This window comes from Nicotiana tomentosiformis, chromosome 1 (assembly GCF_000390325.3).
Source record: "Nicotiana tomentosiformis chromosome 1, ASM39032v3, whole genome shotgun sequence".
Taxonomy (NCBI): domain Eukaryota; kingdom Viridiplantae; phylum Streptophyta; class Magnoliopsida; order Solanales; family Solanaceae; genus Nicotiana; species Nicotiana tomentosiformis.
This window is the reverse complement of record NC_090812.1, coordinates 13,350,293-13,376,204: the sequence shown is the minus strand read 5'-3', so window position 1 is coordinate 13,376,204 and position 25,912 is coordinate 13,350,293. Positions and strand designations below refer to the sequence as shown.

Here is a 25,912-nt window from a genome sequence, read left to right as displayed (position 1 = left end):
AATACACTGATTTTGATATCGAAGCAGGAGTAAAAAATCACGAAGATTTTATTCTCCATAACGAGTGTAGAAAAACCAAGAGAATTTTAATTTCATTTCCAAATAGTTTTCCAACTAAACCATTATAACACTTTAAACCGTTTGATCTCTTTCCCTAATCAAACAAATATATGTACACCTTTACATATATTATGTTCACATGATTCTAAAAATATTTTCAAGAGTTAGTGTAAGCCTAATTCATGTCTTACAATCTTGGAAAAATATTATTTCATATAATTTTAAGTATGCTATCAAAGTTATATACCAACTAACTAATTTTATGGCATGCTAACAAATATAAATTATGAGATCTTCACATAATAAACATCTATCCTAACATTTATAGAAACTGAATTCACAAATCACAAAAGATAGAATACTAATGGGAAAACATTATAAGTTGAGTGAGAGAAAATAGAAAACATTACTCTGATGTATTCCCCCGAGACAGTTTCATTCGACACTGCTTTTCTTTTACTGTCTCTTATGTTTTCCTCGAAATATAAATATTATCGAGGTCTAACTCAATTCCTACTGGACAGGAATTGCCCTGAAGATTTTCAGCCAACTGGGTCTCAAAACTCATTCTTTGCACCCCTTTTATCTTCATCATCAAAATCGATTCTTTTCCGAGGCGAACCAAATGGGTTTGTTGGCAGATACACAGAACAAGTCACCATTTTTCATTTGGCCTCTTTCAAAACTTCCTAAAATTTTGAACTTAATTTCATGTCGTCTAACTTCCTTGTAAGTGACGGTGCTTTAAGAACCGATAAAAGGACTACTTTATCAGTTTATGATCATCCCATGATGATTGTAGTCATTAATTATCCATCCTCAAGTTAAAATAATGTCATAAAACAAATAGTGCAGAATATGAAAGAATTTATCAATAATAATTCTCATCTCTACTTTAAAGCACCTTCACATGGCAACCATAATTATGGCACCCACATAACTAAACCATGGAGAATTGACAAATGTTGTCCCAACCTTTAAGAAGAATGATGAACAATAAAGTTGTAAAGTCACGTGGGCTTTTATATACCCAAAACTTTGAAATCATGACATTCTTATCTTAGGATAGGCACAATGTTCGTTCATCAGTACTAGAAAACCGATTACCTTTCTCATAATGCACAGAGACACTGCTTTGTATTCATGAAAGCGACGTTTGTATTTTTCAGGGAAAATGTGCTGCAAGCAACAATTTATATCATCTTTTAATGATTATTAAATTTCTTAAGATTGTTGGTAATCTTTATTCAAAATCAGAAAATTATGTAAAGTAAAAGAGAAACAGAAATGCATAGGAAGAATAAAATTAAATTCCAGCCCACTGAATTCACAGTGTGGCCTTAAGGAATTTAATCCCCTCACTGTTGCCCAAGGTATATGGATTAATTTCTTCCAGGATAGAACGGAATAACTATTATGTGATAGCGGCACTTCAAATCACAGAACTTCAGCGAACTCAACAAACGGAGCAAATCACACTTGACATTTATGTTTATTTAGAAAATAATGCAACAATGTAGAAAAGAGGGGAGAAGATTTCAGATTTTTCATTTCTTAAAAATGAGGCCAAGCCTCTAAATTTATAGACAAAGGAAGGGTGATATGGAGAGGTGCAATCCAAAATGTGCCTCTTCCATTTCCCATTCACACCCTTTAAAGAAAAAGCGCAACATCAAATTTTTTATATGAAAAATTGAAACGAGATAAGTTTGAATTACCATGATTCTTGGCCTTCCACCCGTATTTAGGGGTCAATTCTTTTCACAAGCGAGTTTCTGGCGTCGTAACATTCAAGATCTTTTGTACCCACTAGTCCAAACCTTCAATCACCGGTGGGACCCATCAAGTTTCTGAAACAGACGAAGAATGAAAGATCAATACGACTATTAAAAATCTTTTAGTAAAAGGAAATATTAAATAAAGAGCTTACGAGTGCGGTTCCAAGCGGCCGTAGAGGATGAAGCCGTTACTGGAATGATATTGTCGGTGGAAATTGTAACGAATCGTTCCATCCATCCACGGTCGTTGTCATCATCCATGATAGATAATAAGGCATGGTGGCTACGCTTGTAGAGGTTTATCATTCCCTCGCGGAAGATTTTGGGAGAATAAAGATTTATCATATAAGTTAAGGTTAGCTCCTCCCAGTTTCCTAGCACAAACGCCGGAGAAGAGCAACCGTTCTCCATACAAACTGACTTACTTGTGCCAAACACACCTGGTAAAGGAGGCAAAACTCCGCAATCACAGAGTCAAGCTCTTCGCTCAAAGAAAACGCACCCAAAATAAAGGTATACGTGTAAACATATGTAAAACCTTCATTGGGAAGGTAGACTCGCTCCGATAGATCGGGAGCGATAATTTCTAAGTCATGGCAGCGATAGTCCTCCTTCACAGCAGGAATGCTCGAAGGACATATGGAAGAAGGATACCTGCTAACGGCCCATGTACGAGAATTAGTGGTAGGGAATTTCTCTTCGAAGTCTTTTGTGGCAATAAGAGTTCTAGGGATGATGGAGCCCACTGTTGGAGGAACAATGTCCTCGGCTTTGTTCTTGCTTTTTGAGAAACCGGTACGTTTTAAGGAAGAGGGCATTGTAGGAAAGAAAGGGTTTGTCGTTTGAAGAGAATTAGGAAAAAGATGAAGAAACAATATGCAAGATTAGATGAAGGAAGTTATATAGTGTAAGGGTGGAAGTTGATACGTATAAATAAAAGTTTTGGCGGCTAAATTCATGGCCAAAATTACCTCGATAATCGGCGAAAGATGTGTTGAATCATGGGAAGATGCGTGTTCGGGGCATTAAATGCGGAGAGACATGCGTCTAATCAACCGTCAATAGCCTTCAGAGGAAATTATAGTAATTCTCGCCAAAAAGAGTATTTCTGCCAACCTCCTGGTAACACAAAGTTATGTTACTGGAAAGTTGGGGGACTATCTGTATTATGTAAAATATGTTATGGCACGTGGCCGTCCGAGAAAGGGACACGTGGAACCCAAGACGGGGATGACTGAAAACAATTGTTTCATTTGTCACCAGGTAGAATGATGCTCATAAAGATGTGATAAATGCTCTTCTCCCAGTAGCATTAAATAGGGAATACTCATGGCATTAAGAGCAATTACCCATTACAAGGAATTTGACATTTATATTCACCGTTACATCTTCATCAATGCTCCTCATAATTGACATTAAAGAAGGGCACGACCTTAGGACCTTTTTCATAGCTATAAATAGTGAACTCAGGTGTCATTGTAAAGGGGACGACTATTCTGGCAAACTTATACTATATTTTATACAAAACTCAATCCAATCTTAGCTTCTGATTTCTCGATTCTTTTTGTTTTTGTGCCTGAAAACCTTATTCCCGGAATTGTTGCTTCTGTTGTTTTGTCCATATCTTAAAGCTAAGTGTTTCATATGTTTTCAATTATTTATTTATTTTAGGATCAAATTGATTCATTTATCTAGAAACCACGTATAAATTCAACTGTACCATTTTATGGGTGAACTAGATAGCCGTGTAATTAAATTGATCCTTGCCTTTTTTACTAACGTATTTTGATCGTACTTGTCATAAAAAAGTCATAATAAATGGCACATAACACTGTTAACGACATGCACAACCCCGAGATTCGAGGGTATTGGCCTCATTCCGAGGACTTAATCAGCGAGACCTATAACAAAGGGAATGACGTTACACCAGTGCATGACAGATAGTACCCTCGACATGTTCGGGGGACCACTCTTGATGACGCTGATGAGGAGCATGTCGTCGACACGGTAATGGTCTTGCAAGAGCAACAAGCAATCATTCTAGGCCACCTCATGCGACAAGATAAAGTTATGACGGAGTTGAAGAAAGCGTTGTTGGGAGCTTCAAATAATGCAAACAGACGAGATCCATTCCCTCCAGGGATTTCCACAAATCAAACAACAAGGAGGGTCGACAACAACAATCCCATGGGTGAAATTGGCTCCGATGGGGCAAGAGGGAACGGGTCCGGTCTCAACAACGAGAATGATTCTTTTAAGAATTAATATTTACGGTTCATGAGGGAAGTAAACGTCCGCATGGACCATATCCCAGGTACGCCACCAGTGCTGAAAGGCCCAAACTCGAAGAAGTATACTCAATTGTCATGCAAGCCAAGTGTAGCACCAGAGTTTGTCACACCCCTTTTTACCCCCCAAAAGATAATATGTGTTATTGATTGTGTGGATTAAAGCTTTTTTCCAATTAAAGTGACAACTTTTAAATAGGGATTATTTTATTATTTAGAGTCGCCACTTGGAATTGATTTTGGTATTCCAAGTCATCCTTTATTTGAATCCCTAGTCAAAGAAAGGTTTGATTCTATTATTATTAGTCTGTGAAAATAAAGTTCGGGTAAGGAATTCTGTTGACCGGGGAGAAGGTGTAACGCATTTTCCGAGTACCGTGGTTCTAGTACGGTCACTTTATTGACTACATTTGGCTTGTATTTTTTTTTATTTTATAAATTGTGTTTTATTAGTTCTCATATTTTACATATGTCCTCTTTTATTATTAAAATATGAAATTATCTTTGAAACAAATTACGTGTGTGAATCCGCTTTGTTTATTGTACCAAAATCATATCACGCGTACGTGTACACAATTAGCATCATTTTATTATTATTGGGATTATTTCGTCAAAGTTGCACAGACGCATACCTTGCCTTTATTTTTGGAAATCGTAACTATGTCACGCGAATGTATACATAATCACGATGGTTTGATTAAGATCGTGCCTAGAGCAAACTAACGTATTTATGAGTATTCGAGTATTAATCAATGTAAAAGAAACTATGCCAGCTTATTCTAATTCTTCACGACCCAACGACTAAGCCCAAACCCCCAATGGCCCAGCTTATATCTTAGCTAATGACTCACATCATTTTGCATAGTGGCTTATTTCTTATTAAAATAACCTCTATTTTCCAAATTACTTTTTTCGTAATAATGTAATCTTATCTCTTCACATCTCAATAAAGTATAAGATATGCAAGCAACAAAATAATTGAAGCCGCCAACATTTACCCCATTTAAGAACAAATAAGCAGATACCTAAGACTTAAAATTCGAAGATGCCAAAATTTCAAAGTTCTCCGCCTTTCACTTCTTACTCACTTGAATTCCAATTATCACGCTAGCTATCAATTAGTTAATGATATTAAATGAATAATTAATCATACTAAATTGAATACAACATGCTAATATTCTTCAAAGAACGATTCAAAGCCAACTAAAATCGGATGCTCAAAACTTAAAATATATAAAGATCATTCATGGTGTATATAATAAAAATAGTGATGCCATTAAGATATGAACCTTAAGAAGAATCTGACTTTGAGAAGTTTACAGGAGGGGAGTCCAAAAGCAAATAAGAGCTCCAAATAGGATCTTGACGAACAAGAAACTTCGTCGAACAAGGCGCAGACGTCGACGGCACAACAAACTTTTAACCCGATCTCTTCGAACTCAACCAACAATGAACGGATGAGGTCAATACCTGCCGGGTTTTAAACGGTGGTTCAAGGTGATTCCAATGGCGGTTTCGGAACTGTTTAGTGCTGATTTGGAGGGTCAAAACGGGCAGCAATTTTGGTGGTTTCTCGCTACTATTGCTGCTGCGTTTTTGCTGCGGCTTTTTGTGTGAAAAAGAGCTGTTTTGGGGTCATTTTCGTAGCTGTTTTGGGGGTGATTTTGGGATGGAATTTGAACTGATTTTACAGGCGAACTGCTGCTGCATTTTTGCACATGTTGCAGCTGATTTTCAATTGATTAAAGGAGCTTTAGAAACTAACTTTCATAGCTGAAAAATGGTCTCTTTGGAGGGTGTTGAGGGTGGTTTAATGGAGGTAATTTTAGAAGGAAGATGAATGTGTGGTAAGGAAGAAGAAGAGGAAGGCAGCTGGGTTTTTTCCTCCTCTCTTAATGTCTCTCTCTTTTGTGTATTTTGTTTTATGCTTGTCCTTCCTTCTTTTGTATTTGGGAAGATGGGGGTTTAGTAAGTGAGGGAGGTGAATGAGGGACAAAGAGTGGGGGACATAAGTGGGGGACAAGGAGTGGGGGACATGAGTGGAGGAATGAGTGGGAAAGTAGAGTGGGAAAGTAGAGTTAGGTATTGGGGAGAGTGGAAAAAAATTCAAGTACGGTAAAAAATTAGGTGCTCACAGCATGCCCCTATTTGTTTGGAAACATGAAGAGTTTTTAGGCAAAGAAAATATGAGCGATATGACTAATTTTTGGCCATACCATTATTCAAAAGGGAAGAGATAAGAGAAAAGAATGTGACCGAGTCCTGGTTATGGAAAACCTACATATCCCGGGTTATAAGAAAATTACACTGCATGTAGTTCAAGGAAAAGAATGGAATGCTGAATTAGAGAGTCGAGTGAGGTTCCATCGAGGCTCCGATCTGTGGTCCTATTATTACATCAAAATCAAATGAAACTAAACAAGCCTATCAGCTATGAGTTACAAAAATTCATATTTATAAGTCTTCTAAAACTTGATCTTGAATAGTTTTTCACGCAGACTCTGATCTGAACCTTGAGGCTTGCTAGCTACAGGCACTAGTTCATTCTTCTACGACATCTTCTAATCAAAACGGGAAATGTAAAGTTCGTAACTTCAGTCATGTCTTGAGCAATCCATATCCTTTCCATTTGCTTCTACATTTGGATTCACTTCTTTTCCTTTTCTTTTCTTTATTCTCGATTGAGAAATCTTCTTTTGTTCATCTCGAACCCTGTACCTCGAGGTAAAACCTACTCAGACACCACAACAAACAAACGAAAGAAATTTTTCTGCCCCAGTTTTCACTAGGAAAATTTCGTGAGTTATTGTAATAAAATTCTAAACTACTTCTTTATTAAAAGCAATAAAAGATCGAGACTGGTGTACCCTGAAAAGGTCATGATAATTTTTTTTTATTTTTTATTTTTGGATAGTATTCCTTTATTCTCCCAAAAGAATGTCTCAACTAAGGATTGGTGTACCTTATGTTGGGAAAATATGATCAGGGAATGGGATACACTATATTGGCAATGATATCAGGGAGTGGTATATCCTGCATTTAAGATCAAATCAACTAAGGAGTGATGTACCCTATGTTGAAGAACACAGCTAGGGATTGGTGTACCCTATACTGGTAAGGAGATCAGGGATTGGTGTACCCTATACAGGTAAGAAAATGTAATCAGGGGATGGCGCCCTATATTACTTAAATAGAAATGTAATAAGGAGTTGGCGCCTTGTATTACTGAAAAGGAAAATGTAACCAGGGGTTGGCGCCCTGTATTACTGAAAAAGAAATGTAACCAGGGGTTGGCGCCCTGTATTATTGAAAAAGAAATGTAACCAGGGATTGACGCCCTATATTACTGAAAAGGAAATATAACCAGGGGTTGGCGCCCTATATTACTGAAAAGGAAATGTAACCAGAGGTTGACGCCTTGTATTACTGGAAAGGAAATGTAACCAGGGGTTGGCGCCCTGTATTACTGAAAAGGAAATGTAACCAGGGGTTGGCGCCCTGTATTACTAGAAAGGAAATGTAACCAGGGGTTGGCGCCCTGTATTACTGAAAAGGAAATGTAACCAGGGGTTGGCGCCCTGTATTACTGAAAAGGAAATGTAACCAGGGGATGATGCCCTGTATTACTGAAAATTAAATGTAACCAGCGGTTGGCGCTCTGTATTACTGGAAAGAAAATATAACCAGGGATTAGCGCTCTGTATTCTGAAAAGGAAATAAAACCAGGTGTTAGCGCCCTGTATTAATGGGAAGGAAATGTAACCAGGGGTTGGCGCCCTGTATTACTTGGAAGGAAATGTAACCAGGGTTTGGCACCCTGTATTACTGAAAAGGAAATATAACCAGGGGTTGGTGCCATGTATTACTGAAAAGGAAATGTAACCAGGGGTTGGCGCCCTGTATTACTGAAAAGGAATTGTAACCAGGGGATGGTGCCCTGTATTACTGATAATTAAATGTAACCAGGAGTTGGCGCCCTATATTATTAGAAAGAAAATGTAACCAGGGATTAGCGCCATGTATTCTGGAAAGGAAATGTAACCAAGGGTTGGTGCCCTGTATTACTGGAAAGGAAATGTAACCAGGGGTTGGTGCCCTGTATTACTGGAAAGGAATTGTAACCAGGGTTTGGCGTCCTGTATTACAGAAAAGGAAATTTAACTAGGGATTGGCGCCCTGTATTACTGGAAAGGAAATGTAACCAGGGTTTGGCGCCCTGTATTAATGAAAAGGAAAATGTAACCAGGGGTTGACGTCCTGTATTACTGAAAAGGAAATGTAACCAGGGGTTGGCGCCCTGTATTACTGAAAATAAATACTGAATCCCCTTGGCGAAAAGGTTCTACCCGGGTTAAACTATGAAAAGCAAGCCTGGACAAAGAGTACTTCTACCCGGATGAAGTTATAAAAAGCAAACCTGGGCGAAGAGTATTCTACTCGGAAATATGAGCTGGATTCCCCTAGGTGAAAATGTTCTACCTAGGATAAGCTACGAAAAGCAAGCCTAGGAGAAAAGTACTTCTACCCAGAAATATGAGCTGGATCCCCCTAGGTAAAAAGGTTCTACCTGGGTTAAGCTACGTAAAACAAGCCTAAGCGAAGAGTACTTCTACCCCAAAATATGAGCTGGATCCCCCTAGGCGAAATGGTTCTACATGAGTTAAGCTATGTATAAAAACCTGAGCGAAGAGTACTTCTACTCGGAAATATGAGCTGGATCCCCTTAGGCGAAAAGGTTCTACCTGGGTTAAGCTACGTAAAACATCCTGAGCGAAGAGTACTTCTTCCCGGAACTATGAGCTGGATCCTAGGCAAAAAGGTTCTACCTGGGTTAAGCTACGAAAATGAGAGGTATGAGAAGTAGTGATGCATGCTAAAAATAAAGGAAAGTGGATATTTTGAGGAAACTTATCTTTGGTGACATTCGTCATTTAGGAATCGCCATTCTGCACTGCTTTGTTCCTGCTGCAAACAAAGAAAAATCGTGAGTGTTCAAAGTGGTGGTCAGTTTGTGGCCTTGATGCCCTTACTGAGGTTGGATGCCTTTTCAAAGTATCTGTTTGCTTCAAACGAGAGTCTTGTAATCGGTCTTACCATCCTTTCTTTGCCTTTATTTTGACACGAAGTTATACCGAAAGGGATTCAAAGAAAAAAAATAATTGAATGGAAATTGAGTTTAAACAAGAGGTGTCCCTTTCTGGGAAAGGAAAGAAGGACTTATCTAGATTACATGCGGACTTTAATGAACATGACATGCCTTTTGGACTGGATGCCTGATCCGTGTAAACCGTCCATCTCTCAGAAATTTATCACAACCTTTGCCTCGAAACCGAAAAATGTTGCCCCGGACTGTGTCGATGTCAATGGCTGTGAGGAACCTTTTTCGATCAATGGTGCCCTTTGCGGGTTTTCAACAGCTGACCTCTCTCATTTCATTCCTCACCATCGCCTTATAGTGCTCTTTGCGAGTTTTCACTAACAAGACTTTTTCATTTTAATTTCTCTGCTTACCATCGCCTTACGGTGCCCGTGAGGGTTTTCACCAATATGACCCTCTCATTTTACTTCTCTCATTTGATTGCATCAGATCCAAGTAGTTGTATCTTCCTAGTTTGAACCTCGTTGTCGATTGATCGGAAGGACTTGGACATGATTTGGGGTAAAAACAATTTGGATTGAATTACAACTTTGGAACCTTTCAGACGAAACCATCGCTGAACCATTATAACATCTAACCCAGTTTCATTTTTGGGGGAATTTGGATTTTTGTTTTGATGTGACTGAACCCTAGAGAGAGACTGCCTATGTATCCTTTCAGAATCAAGCTGAACGTAGTTCAAGGCATGAACTTGTTTGGATTTTTGTTTTGTTTTCTTTTTCTTCTTCTTTCTCTTTTTTTTTCTTTTTTTTCATTGTTTTGTTTTTTTTTCTTTTTTCTCTTTCTTGTTTCTTGTTTTTTTAAATAACATCTTCAGGTTCCAATAAGGGTAATCAAAGAAAGGTAACCGGCTCAAAAGGGTTAGCAAAGGGTTGATGGTATTTGGATAGCGAGAATGAAAGCCTTCGTCATCCCAATCAGAGAACATTAATGCTACATAGAGGGTCAAACAAAGTACCTTTTGACTGCATCCGCGTTGACGGTTGTTTCATGGACATTTCCTTCGATGCTTCCCAGGTACAACACTCTCTTTTGCAGTATTCTCGTTACAATGTCTGGACCTTTTCAATTTGGAGCCAAATTTTCCTTAGCTTCTTCATGAGCTGGGAGGATACGTCTCAGAATGAGTTGTCCTATTCCAAATTTCCTGGGCCACACTTTCTTGTTGTAGACACGAGCCATTCTTTGTTGGTACAACTGCCCCTGGCAAACTGCAGCCATTCGTTTTTCATTAATCATAGTCAACTGTTCCAACCGGGTCTTGACCGATTCATTATCCTCGATCTCGGCTTCAACAATGATCCGAAGAGAGGGAATCTCAACTTAGTTCTAATTTTCTATTTATTTTCTTACAAGCATATGTCTTCAAAACATTCTGCTTCTTGATTCATTATTTAGAGGTCTGACAGTGTCTTAGGATCTGGACATGAAATCCGCAATCATGTCATGTTATTAAAACATGCATTAATAGAGCTGAAGAAAAGAGGAATTCCTTGACAATGAAATATTAATTTTATTTTATTTTTTAAAATTTTTTTAAAGATAGAACGGTTTACATGAGAAAGTAAGATAATAAAGTAAAACATCCAGATTACACATTAAAATAATTCGGAATCAGAAAAGATAGCAAGACCGGCTACCGAGACTCCCGTTTCACAAAGAACTTTTCAGGTTTGGCGAACTTTTTTTTTTTTTGCTTTTTTGCTTTTCTTCTGTCTCGGCAATGGTTACCATGGCCTTCAGTGCCAGATCAAATTCCTCATCATCAGAGATAATTACAACGACTGGCCCAGTGTTGTGAGCAGGCAACAGATTGTTCGTCACATCAAAAGCCTCTCCGTCCCGAAGAACGATTCTTTCGGCTTCAATCACGTCTTCAACTGCCCTCTTGAGGGTTCAAATAGTCCTCAGTATCATGCCCCACTGCTCCAGAGTGGTATTCACATCTAGCATCAGCTTGGTGCGAGGGGGACTCGGGGTTTGGCCGGTTCGGTGCCACTGGCTGCAGCAGACCTAACTCGATTACCTTTTGAAACAAACTTGAATATGATTCACCAAAAGAGTGAACTGATTCCTTTTGAGGGGCTCTCTTGGGCGAGAATTGTATTGGGGAACATTTGGTTAGGAGTTATATGGAGCTTGATATGGACGGGCATTTCTGGGATATGGAGCTCAGTTTTGTATATAATACTCTAGTCGCGTGTAAGGTTGCGCGTTCATCACCACATAAGGAGGCAGTGCCACGACATAAGCATCATCTTGATGGGGATAATAGTGTTGTGGGACCTTAGAAAGCATATATGATTGGTTGGATGACCAGTGAGGCCCCCTCGAGCTCGAAACCATCATGGCTCCCTCTTCCCTCCTTCTTCTGTTCATTAAAACCCCCCGAACTATTCTGAACGGTCTGTGATGTGTCCTTGAAGGTAGCATGACTCAAGATTCGGCCCGTTTTTAAACCATTTTTGAACATCTCCCCTATTTTGATAGCCTCAGCGAACGGCTTACCCATAGCGGACATCATGTTTTGGAAGTAGTCCATATCTTAGGCCTGTAGAAAGACTATAACCATTTCTGCTTCGTTTATTAAAGGCTTTACCCTGACGGCTTGCTCGTGCCATTTGACAGCATACCCACAGAAGTTTTCCGCGGTTTTCTTTTTCAAATTGGACAAAGAGTTCTCTTTTTTTTGATTTTTCACTCTTGCTTTTTTTCTTTTTTTTTTCGCTCTTTGTTTTTCTTTGTTATTTTTTCTCACTCCTTTCTTTTTTTTCTCTTTTTTTCACTCGGTTTATTAATGGTTATTATCATATCCGATAGGGATTGCCTACGTATCATGATGCCGCATGAATCTGATCATTGCGTAATTCAGGAAAGATTAGGAATAAAGTAAATACAGTAACTCTTTTTTTTAGGTTTTGAATTTTTTTTAATTTCCGAAAGAAAGACTTATTATAAAGAAGAAAGAATAAATTTTTGGTTTTCGAATGTTTTTTCTTTTGAGAATTTTTGAAAAGAGAATTGTTTTTGGTTATTATCGGATCCGATGGGGATTACCTACGTATCATGATGCCGCATGAATCAGATCATTGCGTTGTTCAGGAAAGATTAGGAATAAAGTAAATAAAGTAACTTTTTTTTTAGGTTTTGAATTTATTTTTAATTTCCGAAAGAAAGATTTATTATAAAGAAGAAAGAAAATATTTTTGGTTTTCGATTTTTTTTTCTTTTGAGAATTTTTGAAAAGAGAATTGTTTTTTATATATTTTTTTGAATTTCTATTTTTTTTTCGGAGAAAAACTTTTAAAAAATATATATTTTTGGATTTTGATTTGATTTTCTTTTCGAATGAAAGACTTATAAAAAGAAAGAAAATATTTTTTTTAATTTTTTTTATTTGGTATTTTCTAAGGGAAGACTTCTAAAGAAGGAATTAAAGGACAATATTTTTTGGATTTTTGAAAATTGGGGACGGAACCGATGAGATTTGCCTACGTATCTCACATCCGGTGAGAATCAGACCCGCGTAGTTCGGTGAATTAGAAATAAAGTAAATAAACTAACTCTTTATTTTTACTCATATACAAATAATCCCATAAAAACTCCTAACAAGGAAAATATTTTAGATTGTTTTTTTTTGGAATTGTTTTGTTTTTCTTTGTTGAAAGAAAACTTCTAAAGAAAGAATTTATTTTTTATTTTGATTTTTTTTTGGAATCTTCGAAAAAAAGACTTTTAAAAAAGAAAGTAAATATTTTGGAGTTTAATTTTTTTTTTTTGTAAATTTAAAAAGACAAAAAATATTTTTTTAGATTTTGATTTTTGTTTTAATTTTGGGAGAAAGACTTTTTTTTCTTTAAAAAGAAAAAAATATTTTTGGATTTTTGGATTTGACGTCTCAAAGAAAGACATCTAAATAAGGAATTAAAGAATTTTTTTTTTTGGATTTTTGAAAATTTGGGGCCGGAATCGATGAGGTTTGCCTACGTACCTCACATCCGGTGAGAATCAGACCGGCGTAGTTCGCTCGGTGTTAACATAACAGAAAAACATGATGATTTTTTTGGCTTATTTTTGAAATGACTCTTCTTCTTTCTTTTTTTCAAAATTTCGGCAAAGTTTCAGGATTTTTCAAATACCCGGATTTTTTAGAACCGGGGTAAGTTTCTCTGTCCCCACTCTTGGTTTTTCTTGATTTTCTTTTCCTATTTTAGAAGATGGTCAACATGCAAACCGAAACAAATAAGTGCACAAGTAGCACGTTAAATGCATCAGGATGGTCTTTTGAATTGGGTACACCTGTCCTAGACGGACTCAACCCCTGTTTTGAGTCCCCAAAGTCAAATGCACGTGATGTAAACAAACGTACCTACTAGGGATCTGGCATGAGGTTTGTTCTTCTAGGTTTAAATCCTGGTGGAGAAGGTATCTAGACTGCCTTACTCGAGGGGACAACTCGAGCCGAGGAGGGTCAGCGTACCAGTAGCACTGCTTTCCGACTTAGCTGGTGGTGCTTCCCGCCTAAAAATATGTGTGACTAAAATCCTTCACCGGGTGACAAGTACCTCGGCTATCCCAAAAAAAGCGGGCTATGTCAAGCAAATGCCCAATTTAAATTCAAGAAGACTCAGAGGGGTGCGAGAGAATACAGTTTATATGTACAGTTCAACAATATCAAAGCGGTAAAAAGCAGACAAGTAACATTAGGCCCAAAAAACAAAAACACAGTATATACAAAATTAATAAAGCCAAATAAAAGTCAACATATACAAGCTCGAATTCTGGTTGAGTCCCCAGCAGAGTCGCCAGAGCTGTCACACCCCGTTTTACCCCCCAAAAGATAATATGTGTTATTGATTGTGTGAGTTAAAGAGTTTTTTTAATTAAAGTGATAATTTTGAAATAGAAATTATTTTATTATTCAGAGTCGACACTTGGAATTGATTTTGGTGTTCCAAGTCACCTTTTATTTAAATCCCTAGTCAAAAAAAGGTTTGACTATATTATTAGTGGTCTGCGAAAACAAAGTTCGGGTAAGAAATTTTGTTGACCGGGGAGAAGGTGTAAGGCATTCCCTAAGTCCTGTAGTTCTAGCACGGTCACTTTATTGACTGCGTTTGGCTTATATATTCTTTTTTGATAAAATATGTTTTATTGGTTCTCATGTTTTACCTATGTCCTCTTTTATTATTAAAATATAAAATTATCTTTGAAACGAATAAACGAATCACGTGTGTGAATCTGCTTTATTTATTGTGCCAAAATCATGTCACGCGTACGTGTACATAATTAGTAGTATTTTATTATTATTGGGATTGTTTCGTCCAAGTTGCACAGACGCATACCTTGTCTTTATTTTTGGAAATCGTAACTATGTCACGCGAATGTATACATAATCATGATGGTTTGATTAAGATCGTGCCTAGAGCAAACTAACGTATTTATGAGTATTCGAGTATTAATCAATGTAAAAGAAACTATGCCAGCTTATTCTAATTCTTCACGACCCAACGACTAAGCCCAAACCCCCAATGGCCCAGCTTATATCTTAGCTAATGACCCACTTCAATTTGCATAGTGGCTTATTTCTTATTAAAATAACCTCTATTTTCCAAATTACTTTTTTGTAATAATGTAATCTTATCTCTTCACATCTCAATAAAGTATAAGATATGCAAGCAACAAAATAATTGAAGCCGTCAACATTTATCCCATTTAAGAACAAATAAGCAGATACTTAAGACTTAAAATTCGAAGATGCCAAAATTTCAAAGTTCTCCGCTTTTCACTTCTTACTCACTTGAATTCCAATTATCACGCTAGACATCAATTAGTTAATGATATCAAATGAATAATTAATCACACTAAAATGAAGCCAACATGCTAATATTCTTCCAGGAACGATTCAAAGCCAACTAAAACCGGATGCTCAAAACTTAAAATATATAAAGATCATTCATGGTATATATAATAAAAATAGTGATGCCATTAAGAGATGAACCTTAAGAAGAATCTGACTTTGAGAGGTTTATAGAAGGGGAGTCCAAAAGAAAATAAGAACTCCAAACAGGACCTTGACGAACTAGAAACTTTGTTGGACAAGGCGCAGACATCAGCGGCACAAAAAAACTTTAAACCCGATCTCTTCGAACTCAGCCAACAATGAACGGATGAGGTCAACACCTGCCGGGTTTTAAACGGTGGTTCAAGGTGATTCCAATGGCGGTTTCGGAACTGTTTAGTGCTGATTTGGAGGGTCAAAACGGGCAGCAATTTTGGTGGTTTCTCGCTACTATTGCTGCTGCGTTTTTGCTGCGGCTTTTTGTGTGAAAAAGAGCTATTTTGGGGTCATTTTCGTAGCTGTTTTGGGGGTGATTTTGGGATGGAATTTGAACTGATTTTACAGGCGAACTGCTGCTGCATTTTTGCACATGTTGCAGCTGATTTTCAATTGATTAAAGGAGCTTTAGAAACTAACTTTCATAGCTGAAAAATGGTCTCTTTGGAGGGTGTTGAGGGTGGTTTAATGGAAGAAATTTTAGGAGGAAGATGAATGCGTGGTAAGGAAGAAGAAGAGGAAGGCAACTGGTTTTTTTCCTTCTCTCTCAATGTCTCTCTCTTTTATGTGTTTTTTTTGTGCTTGTCCGTCCTTCTTTTGTATTTGGGGAGATGGGAGTTTAGTAAGTGAGGGAGGTGAATGGGGGACAAAGAGTAGGGGACATGAGTGGGGGACAAGGAGTGGGAGACATGAGTGGAGGAATGAGTGGGAAAGTGGAGTGGGGTAAGTGGGATATTAGGTATTGGAGAGAGTGGGGAAAAATTCAAGCACGGTCAAAAATTAGGTGATCACAGAGTTGATCTAAAAGAGGTTCAAAATGCCTGATATGCCAAAGTATGATGGAACTTCAGACCCCCAGGAGCATATTACCACCTACACAAAAACAATAAAGGGAAATGATTTAGCTCCTCACGAAATTGAATATGTGCTGCTGAAAAAATTTGTCGAAACCCTCATGAGGGGGGCCTTTACGTGGTATTTGTTGTTACCCAAGCATTCAATAGATTCCTTTGTAATGCTTGCGTATTATTTCATCAAGGCTCATGCTTAGACAAGGAAAGTACAGGCTCAAAAGGCCGACATATTCAGGATAGCGCATGGAGAGTCCGAGTTGCTACGAGAGTTCGTTACCCTATTCCAGAAGGAGAGAATATTGCTCTTGGCTGTCCCGGATGAATGGGCGGCTGAGGCGTTCACCAAAGGATTGAATCCAAAAAGTTCATATTTTTCCCGAAAATTGAAAGATAGCCTAATCGAGTTTCAAGCAATGACCTGGGCGGACGTCCACAACCAGTACGAATCAAAAATAAGGATCGAAGATGATCATGTTAGTTTTCCATCGTCGACCAAAGGACGAGAAAAGAATAAGGAAAATTTAAAGGATGATTATGACGCGGACATGCGGACTTCTAGGGGCCCATTTTTGCCTTACAAACAAACCGAAGGCCGCAACAGAGGTTTTCGGACAACGTTCCCGAGAAACATCAAAGAAGTGTGGTTCCCGAGACCGATGAAATCTGATTCTAACAAGAAGGATCCCAATTTGTGGTGTGAATAGCACGATTTGAATGGCCACCGAATAAGGGACTGTCGACATCTCCGGGAAGAAGTGGCAACGTTACTAAAGAATGGTCACCTCAAAGAATTCTTGAGTGACCGAGCTAAGAACAACTATGGGCGTAACCGAGACGACGCGGAACCCTTGAAAGAAGGAGAAGATTCCCCACGTCAAACAATCAACATGATCTTTGGAGGGAATGAGATTAACGGTATCACCTTTTTAGCAGCAAAGAAGATGAAAGTATTAATAAAGCATAGCAAAAGGCTCCGGGAAGACGATATCACTTTTACGGAGAAGGACACAAACGGATTGCTACTACCACACAACGACGCACTGGTAATTTCTTTAAATGTGCTAGATTTTAAGATTAAACGTGTTCTAGTGGATCCAGGAAGTTCGGCTAATATCATAAAATGGAGAGTATTGGAGCAAGCTAAACTCACCGGAAGCATTAATCCAGCCACAAAGCTCCTCGCCAGATTCAACCTTGCAAGTGTGACAACTCAGGGAGAAATTTGATTACTTATAAATACTGAAGGAGTAATCAAAACAACTCTTTTCGAAGTGGTAGATGATGATATGGGATACAACATCATTCTGGGAAGGCCATGGTTGCACGAGATGAAAGTTGTACCATCAACATACCATCAATTGCTGAAGTTTCCAATACCCAAGGGAATTAAGCAGATAAGGGGTGACCAACCGGCGGCAAGGGAGATGAATGCAATTTCGGTCTCCAATAGCAAAGGAAAGGAACACGTGGCTTAGCAATTACAGGTCCAGACACCTACTCCTGAACTAGATAAAGTTAGCCAGGTGTCAGAAGATAAACAGGTGCCGAGGATATCCCGGACTAACTGACAAGCGTGAAGGAAGTCTAAAGGCTTACGAGGAAATTGGCAGCTTTGAGCAGATTCATTTCCCTATCGTTTGAAAAGTGTCATCGTTTCTTCGCACTGCTCAAGAAGAAAAATAATTTCGAATGGACCCGAGAATTCTAGAAGGATTTGAGGGATTTAAAGAAGTACTTGTCAACCCCTCCATTGTTTTCAAAACCAAAAGAAGGGGAAACGTTGTTGGTTTACCTCGCGGTTTCGGAAGTTGTTGTAAGTGGGGTTTTAGTTTGAGAAGACGAAGGTACGCAATCTCCCATTTATTATGTTAGTAAAATTTTAACGGGAACAAAAATTCGTTACCCACATTTGGAAAAACTAGCCTTAGCTCTTGTAGTCGTCGCTCGAAAGTAGATGCCCTATTTCCAATGCCACCCGATAGCCGTGGTGTCTACTTTCCCTTTGTGGAACATCATCCATAAACCCGAGCTCTCGGGTATATTGGCCAAATGGGCCGTCGAAATGAGTGAGTTCGACATAGAATACAAGCCGAGGACTGCGATTAAGTCACAAGTCTTGGCTGAATTCGTGGCCGATTTCAGTTCGGGATTATTCCCTCAGGCTACCAAGGAAGCAATGTTTATGTCGGAATCAACATCAGGGGTTTGGACCTTATTTACGGACGGAGCTTCCAACGTAAAAGGGTCCGGGCTTGGTATAGTCTTAATCACGCCTTCGGGGAAAACCCCGAGGAAAGCCATCAGGATGGTCCATTTAACTAGCAATGAAGCAGAGTATGAAGCTTTGATTGCAGGATTCTACTTGACCTGGGGATCTTTGAGACCAAAGAGGACCGCATACAGCAATACGTGGTAAAGGTTCAAGCTCTGTTGGCGCAATTCCGAGAGTGGTCAATTACTCATATCCCAATGGAAGAAAATGCAGAAGCAGACGCATTGGCAAACCTATGATCATCAACAAAAACAAAGGGATCACAGTCCGGGTCAGTAGTATAACTGATGAACTCAGTCCTGGATACAGATAGTTATTACGAGGTAAATTCATATAGTCTGGTCTGGGACTGGAGGAATTAAACTATCGATTATCTCGAACACGGAAAGCTACCTGAAGACCCCAAAATGTCCCCGGCGCTGCGCACCAAAGCAGCGCGATATAGCTTTAAGGGAGGCCAATTGTATAGAAAATCATTTCAAGGCACGTTGGCCTGGTGCTTAGGAGCGTCTGAAGCTAACTATGTCATGAGAGAGGTTCACAAGGGATATACGGCAACTACTCGGGCACAGATCCCTTGGTGTTGAAGTTGGTAAGCGGAGGATATTACTGGCCCCGCATGGAACAAGATGCCAAGGACTTCATGCAGAAATGTGATAAGTGTCAACGCTACGCGCCACTGATGCATCAACCAGTAGAACCCTTACATTTGGTCCTATCTCTGTTGCCATTCATGAAATGGGGTATGGACATCGTCGGACCATTACCGCCGGCTCCTGGAAAGTTAAGATTTCTTTTAATTTCAGCTGACTAATTTTCTAAGTGGGTCGAAGCAGGTCCTTATCAGAAAATCAGAGAACGCGAAGTGGTGGATTTCTTGTGAAAAAATATAATTTGCAAGTTCGGAATACCAAAAGAGATAGCATGCGACAATGGGCCATAATTTATTGGCGCAACAGTTACAAAGTTCCTCCAAGATTTGAAAATAAAGAAGATCACATCTTCTCCTTATCACCCGAGTGCAAATGGTCAAGCGGAGTCGACGAACAAAGTGATTATTCAGAACCTCAAGAAAAGGTTGGAATCGGCTAAAGGAAATTGGCCCGAGGAATTACCCGGAGTTCTATGGGCATTCTGAACTACGGTCAAGTCAAGCACAGGGGAAACCCATTTTCCTCTCGTATACGGTGCAAAAGCTTTAATCCCTGTGGAAGTAGGGGAACCAACCTTGAGATACTTCAAGGCAGAAGAAGAATCGAACAATGAAGCAATGCTTGTCAACTTGGAACTGCTCAATGAATGCATGGAATTAGCATATGTATGAATGGTAGCTCAAAATCAAATAATGGAGCAGTATTATAATCGAAGAGCCAACCTCCGTTATTTCAAAGTAGGTGACTTGGTCCTAAGGAAAGTACCTCACAATACCCGGGAGCTCAACGAGGGGAAGTTAGGTCCAACATGGGACGACCCCTACCGGGTCTCAGCTATCGCCGGAAAAGGTTTATACGAGTTGAAAAACCAAAATTGAGAAAAGTTGCCCAGCAACTGGAATGTGGCACACCTCAAAAGATATTATTGCTGATGAACATTATCCGATCAGAAAGTATGTGCTGCACTCGTTTTCCCTTCGTTCAGCTTTTGTCCCAATTGGATTTTTCTGGCAAGGTTTTTAACAAGGCAGCAACAGAAAGCATACTACGAAGACAACAACAATAAGACTTTTAATATCAAGGCACACAAGCAGAGATCCACTTGGGGATGGTTAGATAATCTTTTGCTCTATTGAAAATTCCCGCCGGGAAGTTAAGTTTGCTATTGAGCAAAGGCTATCTTATCATACACGAGTACAAATTCCAGTGTTCCAATTCACATTCTTCGCATTCGAACACTGGGGGAATGATATGGGGATATGGTAACAATGACTTCCACGTCGACCAGGAACAAAAAACCAAAAATATAATTACGTCATCGGGACCGGGGACTGCGCGAATAGCCCCGTAAAAACAAGTCATCATAGCAAATGCTTATGTATTTTTTGAAAATAGAGGGAATAAAATTAAATCATTTTATTTTTATCTTGTTTCTTGTCTGAACGATCAATTAACTTTGTTATTTGAAAGTTAAACAAGTACTTCAAGTGTTAGTACCTGTTACGCCCTAAAACTGGGGAGCGCGACCGACGCTCAACCGAGTGAACCCGACCGAGCAAGCCTGTTAGATTCCTTCTACCCAAACTCATTCATGAATAAAGAGAATATATGTTTTCCTTAATTAAACAATAAAGTGGTCATGTCTACAATTATCAATTCATTTCCAATTGTTTCATCATTTTTAAAGTCTCAATGGACAAGTAATACATCCACAACATAACATAGTTTGTCTTTCCCCAGCACCAATACACAACCCACACTATGTCTACGGAGCCTCTATAGATAAAGAAGAGTACAATGATAATGTCGGCAACAAGGCCCCGGCTATACCTCAACCATAATACATAAAGATCAAAAGATACATGACCCCGAGATGAAGTGGGGCTCATCAAGTCAGCTGGGAAGAAGGTGTACTGCTATCACTGATCAATCTCTCCTGCTGTGGAACCACCTGCATCCATTTAAATATGCAGCGCCCCCGGCAAAAAGGACGTTAGTACCGTCGAATAGTACTAGTATGAAAACTAAACACCAATTTAAGAATTCAGAAATACAAGATAATTATGATGAACCAGTGCGGCAATAGAATAATAAAGATAACTGTCTCAACCAAAGCAAGCTTATTAAAAGCTATCAATAATATTTATAGGATTTAAGATGAGATCCTATGTAACCATCTTCACGCAAAGCGGCCCCGCCACCTCACCTGATGTATGTAGGTGGAGGTGTACGTACAATACCATAACTCTAATCAAGCGGCCCTGCCGCCTCACCCCAATGTATGCGGGTGGATGTATATAACCACAATACTAAGAACTTACACAAAGCGGCTATGCCGCCTCACCCCAATGTATGCAGGTGGTGGTGCCACAACAATACCAAAAACTATACACAAAGCGGTCGTACCGCCTCACTCCAATGTAAGCGGGTGGAGGTGCAGTCCCACAATATCATAATCCCTACACAAAGCGGTCATGCCGCCTTACCCCAATATATATATATATATATATATATATATATATATATATATATATATATATGTGTGCGTGTGTGTGTGTGTGTGTGTGTGTGCTGGTGGAGGTGTATCATAATCACAATATCTATACCATAATCCCCATACAGAGCGGTCATGCCGCCTCACTCCAATGTATGCGGGCGGAGGTGTATCACAATCACAATCTCTACACAACTTGGCATAATACCTTTCACATAAATCATAACTAGAAATTATAATATGTGGATACGTAATCCATAGTTTGGGACACATCCTCAATTTATAATGCAATATGATAAGAGTATTTGAAATACGAAGTGAACATATATCTCCATCACAAAACTTATCGGAATACTCGATTTATAATCAACATCTCGGAACTCACAATGATAATGAGAATTCCAACTCTTAAAGAAGAGTTTAGCCAACATACCTCACTTGAGCTTCCTTACACTCTAATGTTCCGAAATTCTTAGCAACTTCAATCTATTTTAGAAATATAATAAATTAAACCAAAATTAGGAAGATGATCATGGTTCTAGATCATTTGAGCATTTTATCAAATACTAGATGTGCATTAAGGTTTCAAGATCCTTTTATGGAGGATTCCATCATCCCACAACCCAACCTTTACCATTTTTAGCTCAACAATCTTTCTACACCCCTTGCTAACACATGCATGTAAAATAACCAACCCTCTTGCCCAGAAATTATCTTGCTTATTATCCATTTCTACACAAAATTCGAAATTGAGGGTTAGGGTGTAGAATCTTACCTCTAGGATGAAGACCTAGTGAGTTTCCCTTCGCAATCTTCTAAAACTTGGGCAAGAATTTAAGAACAATTATTGGAGAACACCTTCTCACTCTAGGGCACCCTCTCTCACTCTAAAATGTCATATTATCTCTCAAAAATGGCCCAAAACGTGGATTTAACGAAGTAGGGTCGGGTTTTAAAAACCCAAAAATAAAGCTCCGGAACAGGTTCTACGGTCGCATATGCGACCGCATAATGGTTATGCGGACCGCATATCGGTCGCATATTGGTGTCCAAAGTTGGCCAAATCTGTCTGTGTATGCGGTCACTATGCGGTCCGCGAAACTGTTATGCGATCACATAATGCACCACAAAACAGTTATGCGGTCGCATAATAGACCGCATAATTTCCCCTGACTGGCCCTTCTCCTGCTCACTTCTGTGGCCATTATGCGGCCCGCAGAGTGATTCTGTGGTCGCATAATGGACCGCAGAATTATAATTTTCTGCCAAAAATACGTAAGCCTTGTCCGACACCATGAAACATTATTATCTTTGCAAATTTTACCAGGCCTTATACTTAAGTACTTTGAAATTTTTTCCCGGGGTGTTACAGTACCGTAATGAATAAGAGACGTCCTCTTCAAGATCACCGTAAATATATGAGGGGCCTCTCTTATAAAAACCCTCACATTAAAGGGTTGGTTCCAGAAGAATTTATATCCGGAATCGAAAATGTCATCGGGGAAAACTACACTCGAAGCCGCATATGAAAAGGATGCAAAAAGTAAACTTGCGCAAATACTTATCAGAGCCCTCACGGAAAAGGCTGATGCCCGGAGCCAAAAATACTTTCGGGGAGAATACACCTAAAAGTTTCACGTAGTAAGACGCAAAACAATCTGCACAAAATTCTTAAAGAAAATGCAATGATTAAAGGCTTGCATATTCTAACAATGAGAAGACTCAGACAATACTTGAGCAAAAGATGTTTTTATTTAGGAAGACATGACAAAATGGCATAGATACAAGAACTGGAAAAGAAAAGAAAAGCTAAACTGCATTGTCTCCAGAAGAAGGAGGAAGAGAAATATCCGTGGCCCCGAAAGAAGTAGACGGACCCATCGATGGCTCAACATTTACATTAGTTTGTACTTCGGCATCATCATCCTCCGATTCTTCTTTAGTTCCCAAAAGCTCGGAACTAGAACCAGAAGGACCAGGTGCATCAGACCTCGATGGGAGTCCACTTTTAGCAGCTAACTCAAGCTCGCGGGCCTCAGCAATTTCGGCATCAAAGTCAATGACACCAGCTTTGGCCACTTCCAAGGTTTTTCTCCTCATGTTGTCATGGCATGAGTTTTTTCAACAACTAGGGAAGACGTTCGGTGCTTGAGTTCTTCTTTGAGTTGGGTTACCTCGGCGGAAAGATTTTCCCAGGCGGACCTAGCAGATTTGAGGCTGACATCAAGGTCGCAGACATTTGAACTAAAGAGCCTATTATGCTCGATAGTTTTCCTGTACTTCTCTTCTAGCTGGGCGTCTTTTGCCCGCACAACATCATGCTCTTCAATTTTGGAGTTCAAGATTGCCTCTAAGGTAATCACTCTTTCAGGGGAGGCAGCCTCACGTTCGGTTGCAACAAGAACAACGTTATGGACTTCAACCCATTTGGCCCTGGCTTCGTCAAATCTAACCCTCAGAGGGCCAATTTCTTGGCTAAGGGTTACTACTTCTTGCTCGCTCCAAAGCAAATGAGCTTCCAATACAACAGCCTCAACGACTTTGGCTTCCAGTTCTAAAAGGCGAGCGATATGTTGCTCATGTTTTGCCAAAAGCTGATCCCGTACTGAGGTAATCTCTTCCTTATCATGAATCAACCTCTGAAGGCCCTCAGAAGCAAGAAAATTGGCCTAAAAGAAAATACGAGTAAAATTCAGGAGATGTTCGCACCTAAAAATAAAAGAAGTAATAAAGGAAGAAATGAACGTACCACTGCGTCATTGTGCATAGCATTGTTCAACAAACACTCTCCCGAGAGTGCTTGAATTTTTTCCCAACCTTTCTCTGAAGCCAAAGGCTTCAGATATTTACCAAGCTCCAATGGCCGGGATATTAAGTTGCATCCTGTAGAGAACGAAAGAGTAACGTTCCTCCTCTTTTGTGGATCTCTAGAAGGGGCAGCATAATTTTGCCCTAAATTCCCATGAAATGGGGATGGTGGAAGAAGAATACCTTATTCGTGGTCAGATGTGGCCGGCGGAGGAGGTGTAGCAATTGCCGGTACAAGAATGGATGAAGATGGAAGTGATGTAGCAGTTGCTGGTGTTGGTGAAGATGGAGATGAAGCTGATGGAGTTGAAGAGTGAGAAGCAGTTGCGGCAAATGCAGTGCTTGTTGTTGGATGTTCGCCAACCAAAGACGGTAAGGGTCCGGTACTCAGCTCCACAGTACCGGACATAACAATTGGGGCCCGAAAACAGGAGTCGACATTATCTACTAAATCAAATTCTCCCCAAAGTGCCGAGACATCGTCCTCGGTTAGTGTAGCCCTCTCAAAAGGTTGAGCATCCTATTGAGATGATGAGGATCGTCATATTCTATGTAGAGAAGCTCCCTCATCACTAGCTTCTTCTTCATCATCATCGATCATTACGATGTCTATGATCGGCCCGGAAGGAGGGCCAGTCACCATCACTACCGGAGATGACTTGGGGGCATCGGTCTTCGCCCTTTTATTCTTTTCCCCGACTGCAGAGAAGCGTCTTCTCTTTGGTTGTTAGTCTTCCAGTCGGAGACTCCGAAAAGAAGCATTTGCTCTCGAAGCAGGCCCGACACCACTTGTTCGAGTAAGCGTCTTCTAAAGCAGCCTCACTGCATTAGCGGGATTAGCCAAGACATCTTCATCGGGAATAGGAACAGAGCCCGCGGGTAGACCTAATTTCATAGACAGGTTAGAAGAGATCTATCAAGTTCTTTATATGAAAATTGAAATGAGATAAGTTTGAATTACCGTGATACTTGGCCTTCCAACCGTATTTAGGGGTCAATTCTTTCCACAAATGAGTTTCTGGCATCGTAATCTTTTGTACCCACCGGTCCAAACTTTCAATCACCGGTGGGACCCATCGAGTTGCTGAAATAGACGAAAAATGGAAGATAAATACGACTATCAAAGGTTTTTTAGTAAAAGGAAATATTAAATAAAGAGCTTACGAGTGCGGTTCCAAGCGGCCGTGAAGGATGAAGCCGTTGCTGGAATGATATTGTTGGTGGCAATTGCAATGAATTATTCCATCCATCCACGGTCGTTGTCATCATCCATGCTAGACAATAAGGCATGGTGGCCACGCTTGCAGAGGTTTATCATTCCCCCGCGGAAGATTCCATTCTCCATACAGAAGGACTTACTTGTACCAAACATGCCTGGTAACGGAGGCAAAACTCTGCAATCACGGAGTCAAGATCTCCGCTCATAGAAAATGCACCCAAAGTAAAGGGATACGTGTAAACATATGTAAAACCTTCCTTGGGAAGGTAG

The 25,912-nt window shown here is 39.5% G+C and overlaps 1 protein-coding gene across 1 annotated transcript; it reads left to right on the top strand.

The window, feature by feature from the left end:
* Positions 1-3,848: 3,848 nt before the first annotated feature.
* On the top strand, positions 3,849-17,422 carry LOC138900667 (uncharacterized). The gene is made up of 2 exons (XM_070187847.1): positions 3,849-4,049; positions 16,901-17,422. Exons 1-2 carry the CDS (start codon positions 3,849-3,851, stop codon positions 17,420-17,422), a joined length of 723 nt encoding a protein of 240 aa, XP_070043948.1.
* The last annotated feature ends 8,490 nt before the right edge of the window (positions 17,423-25,912 follow it).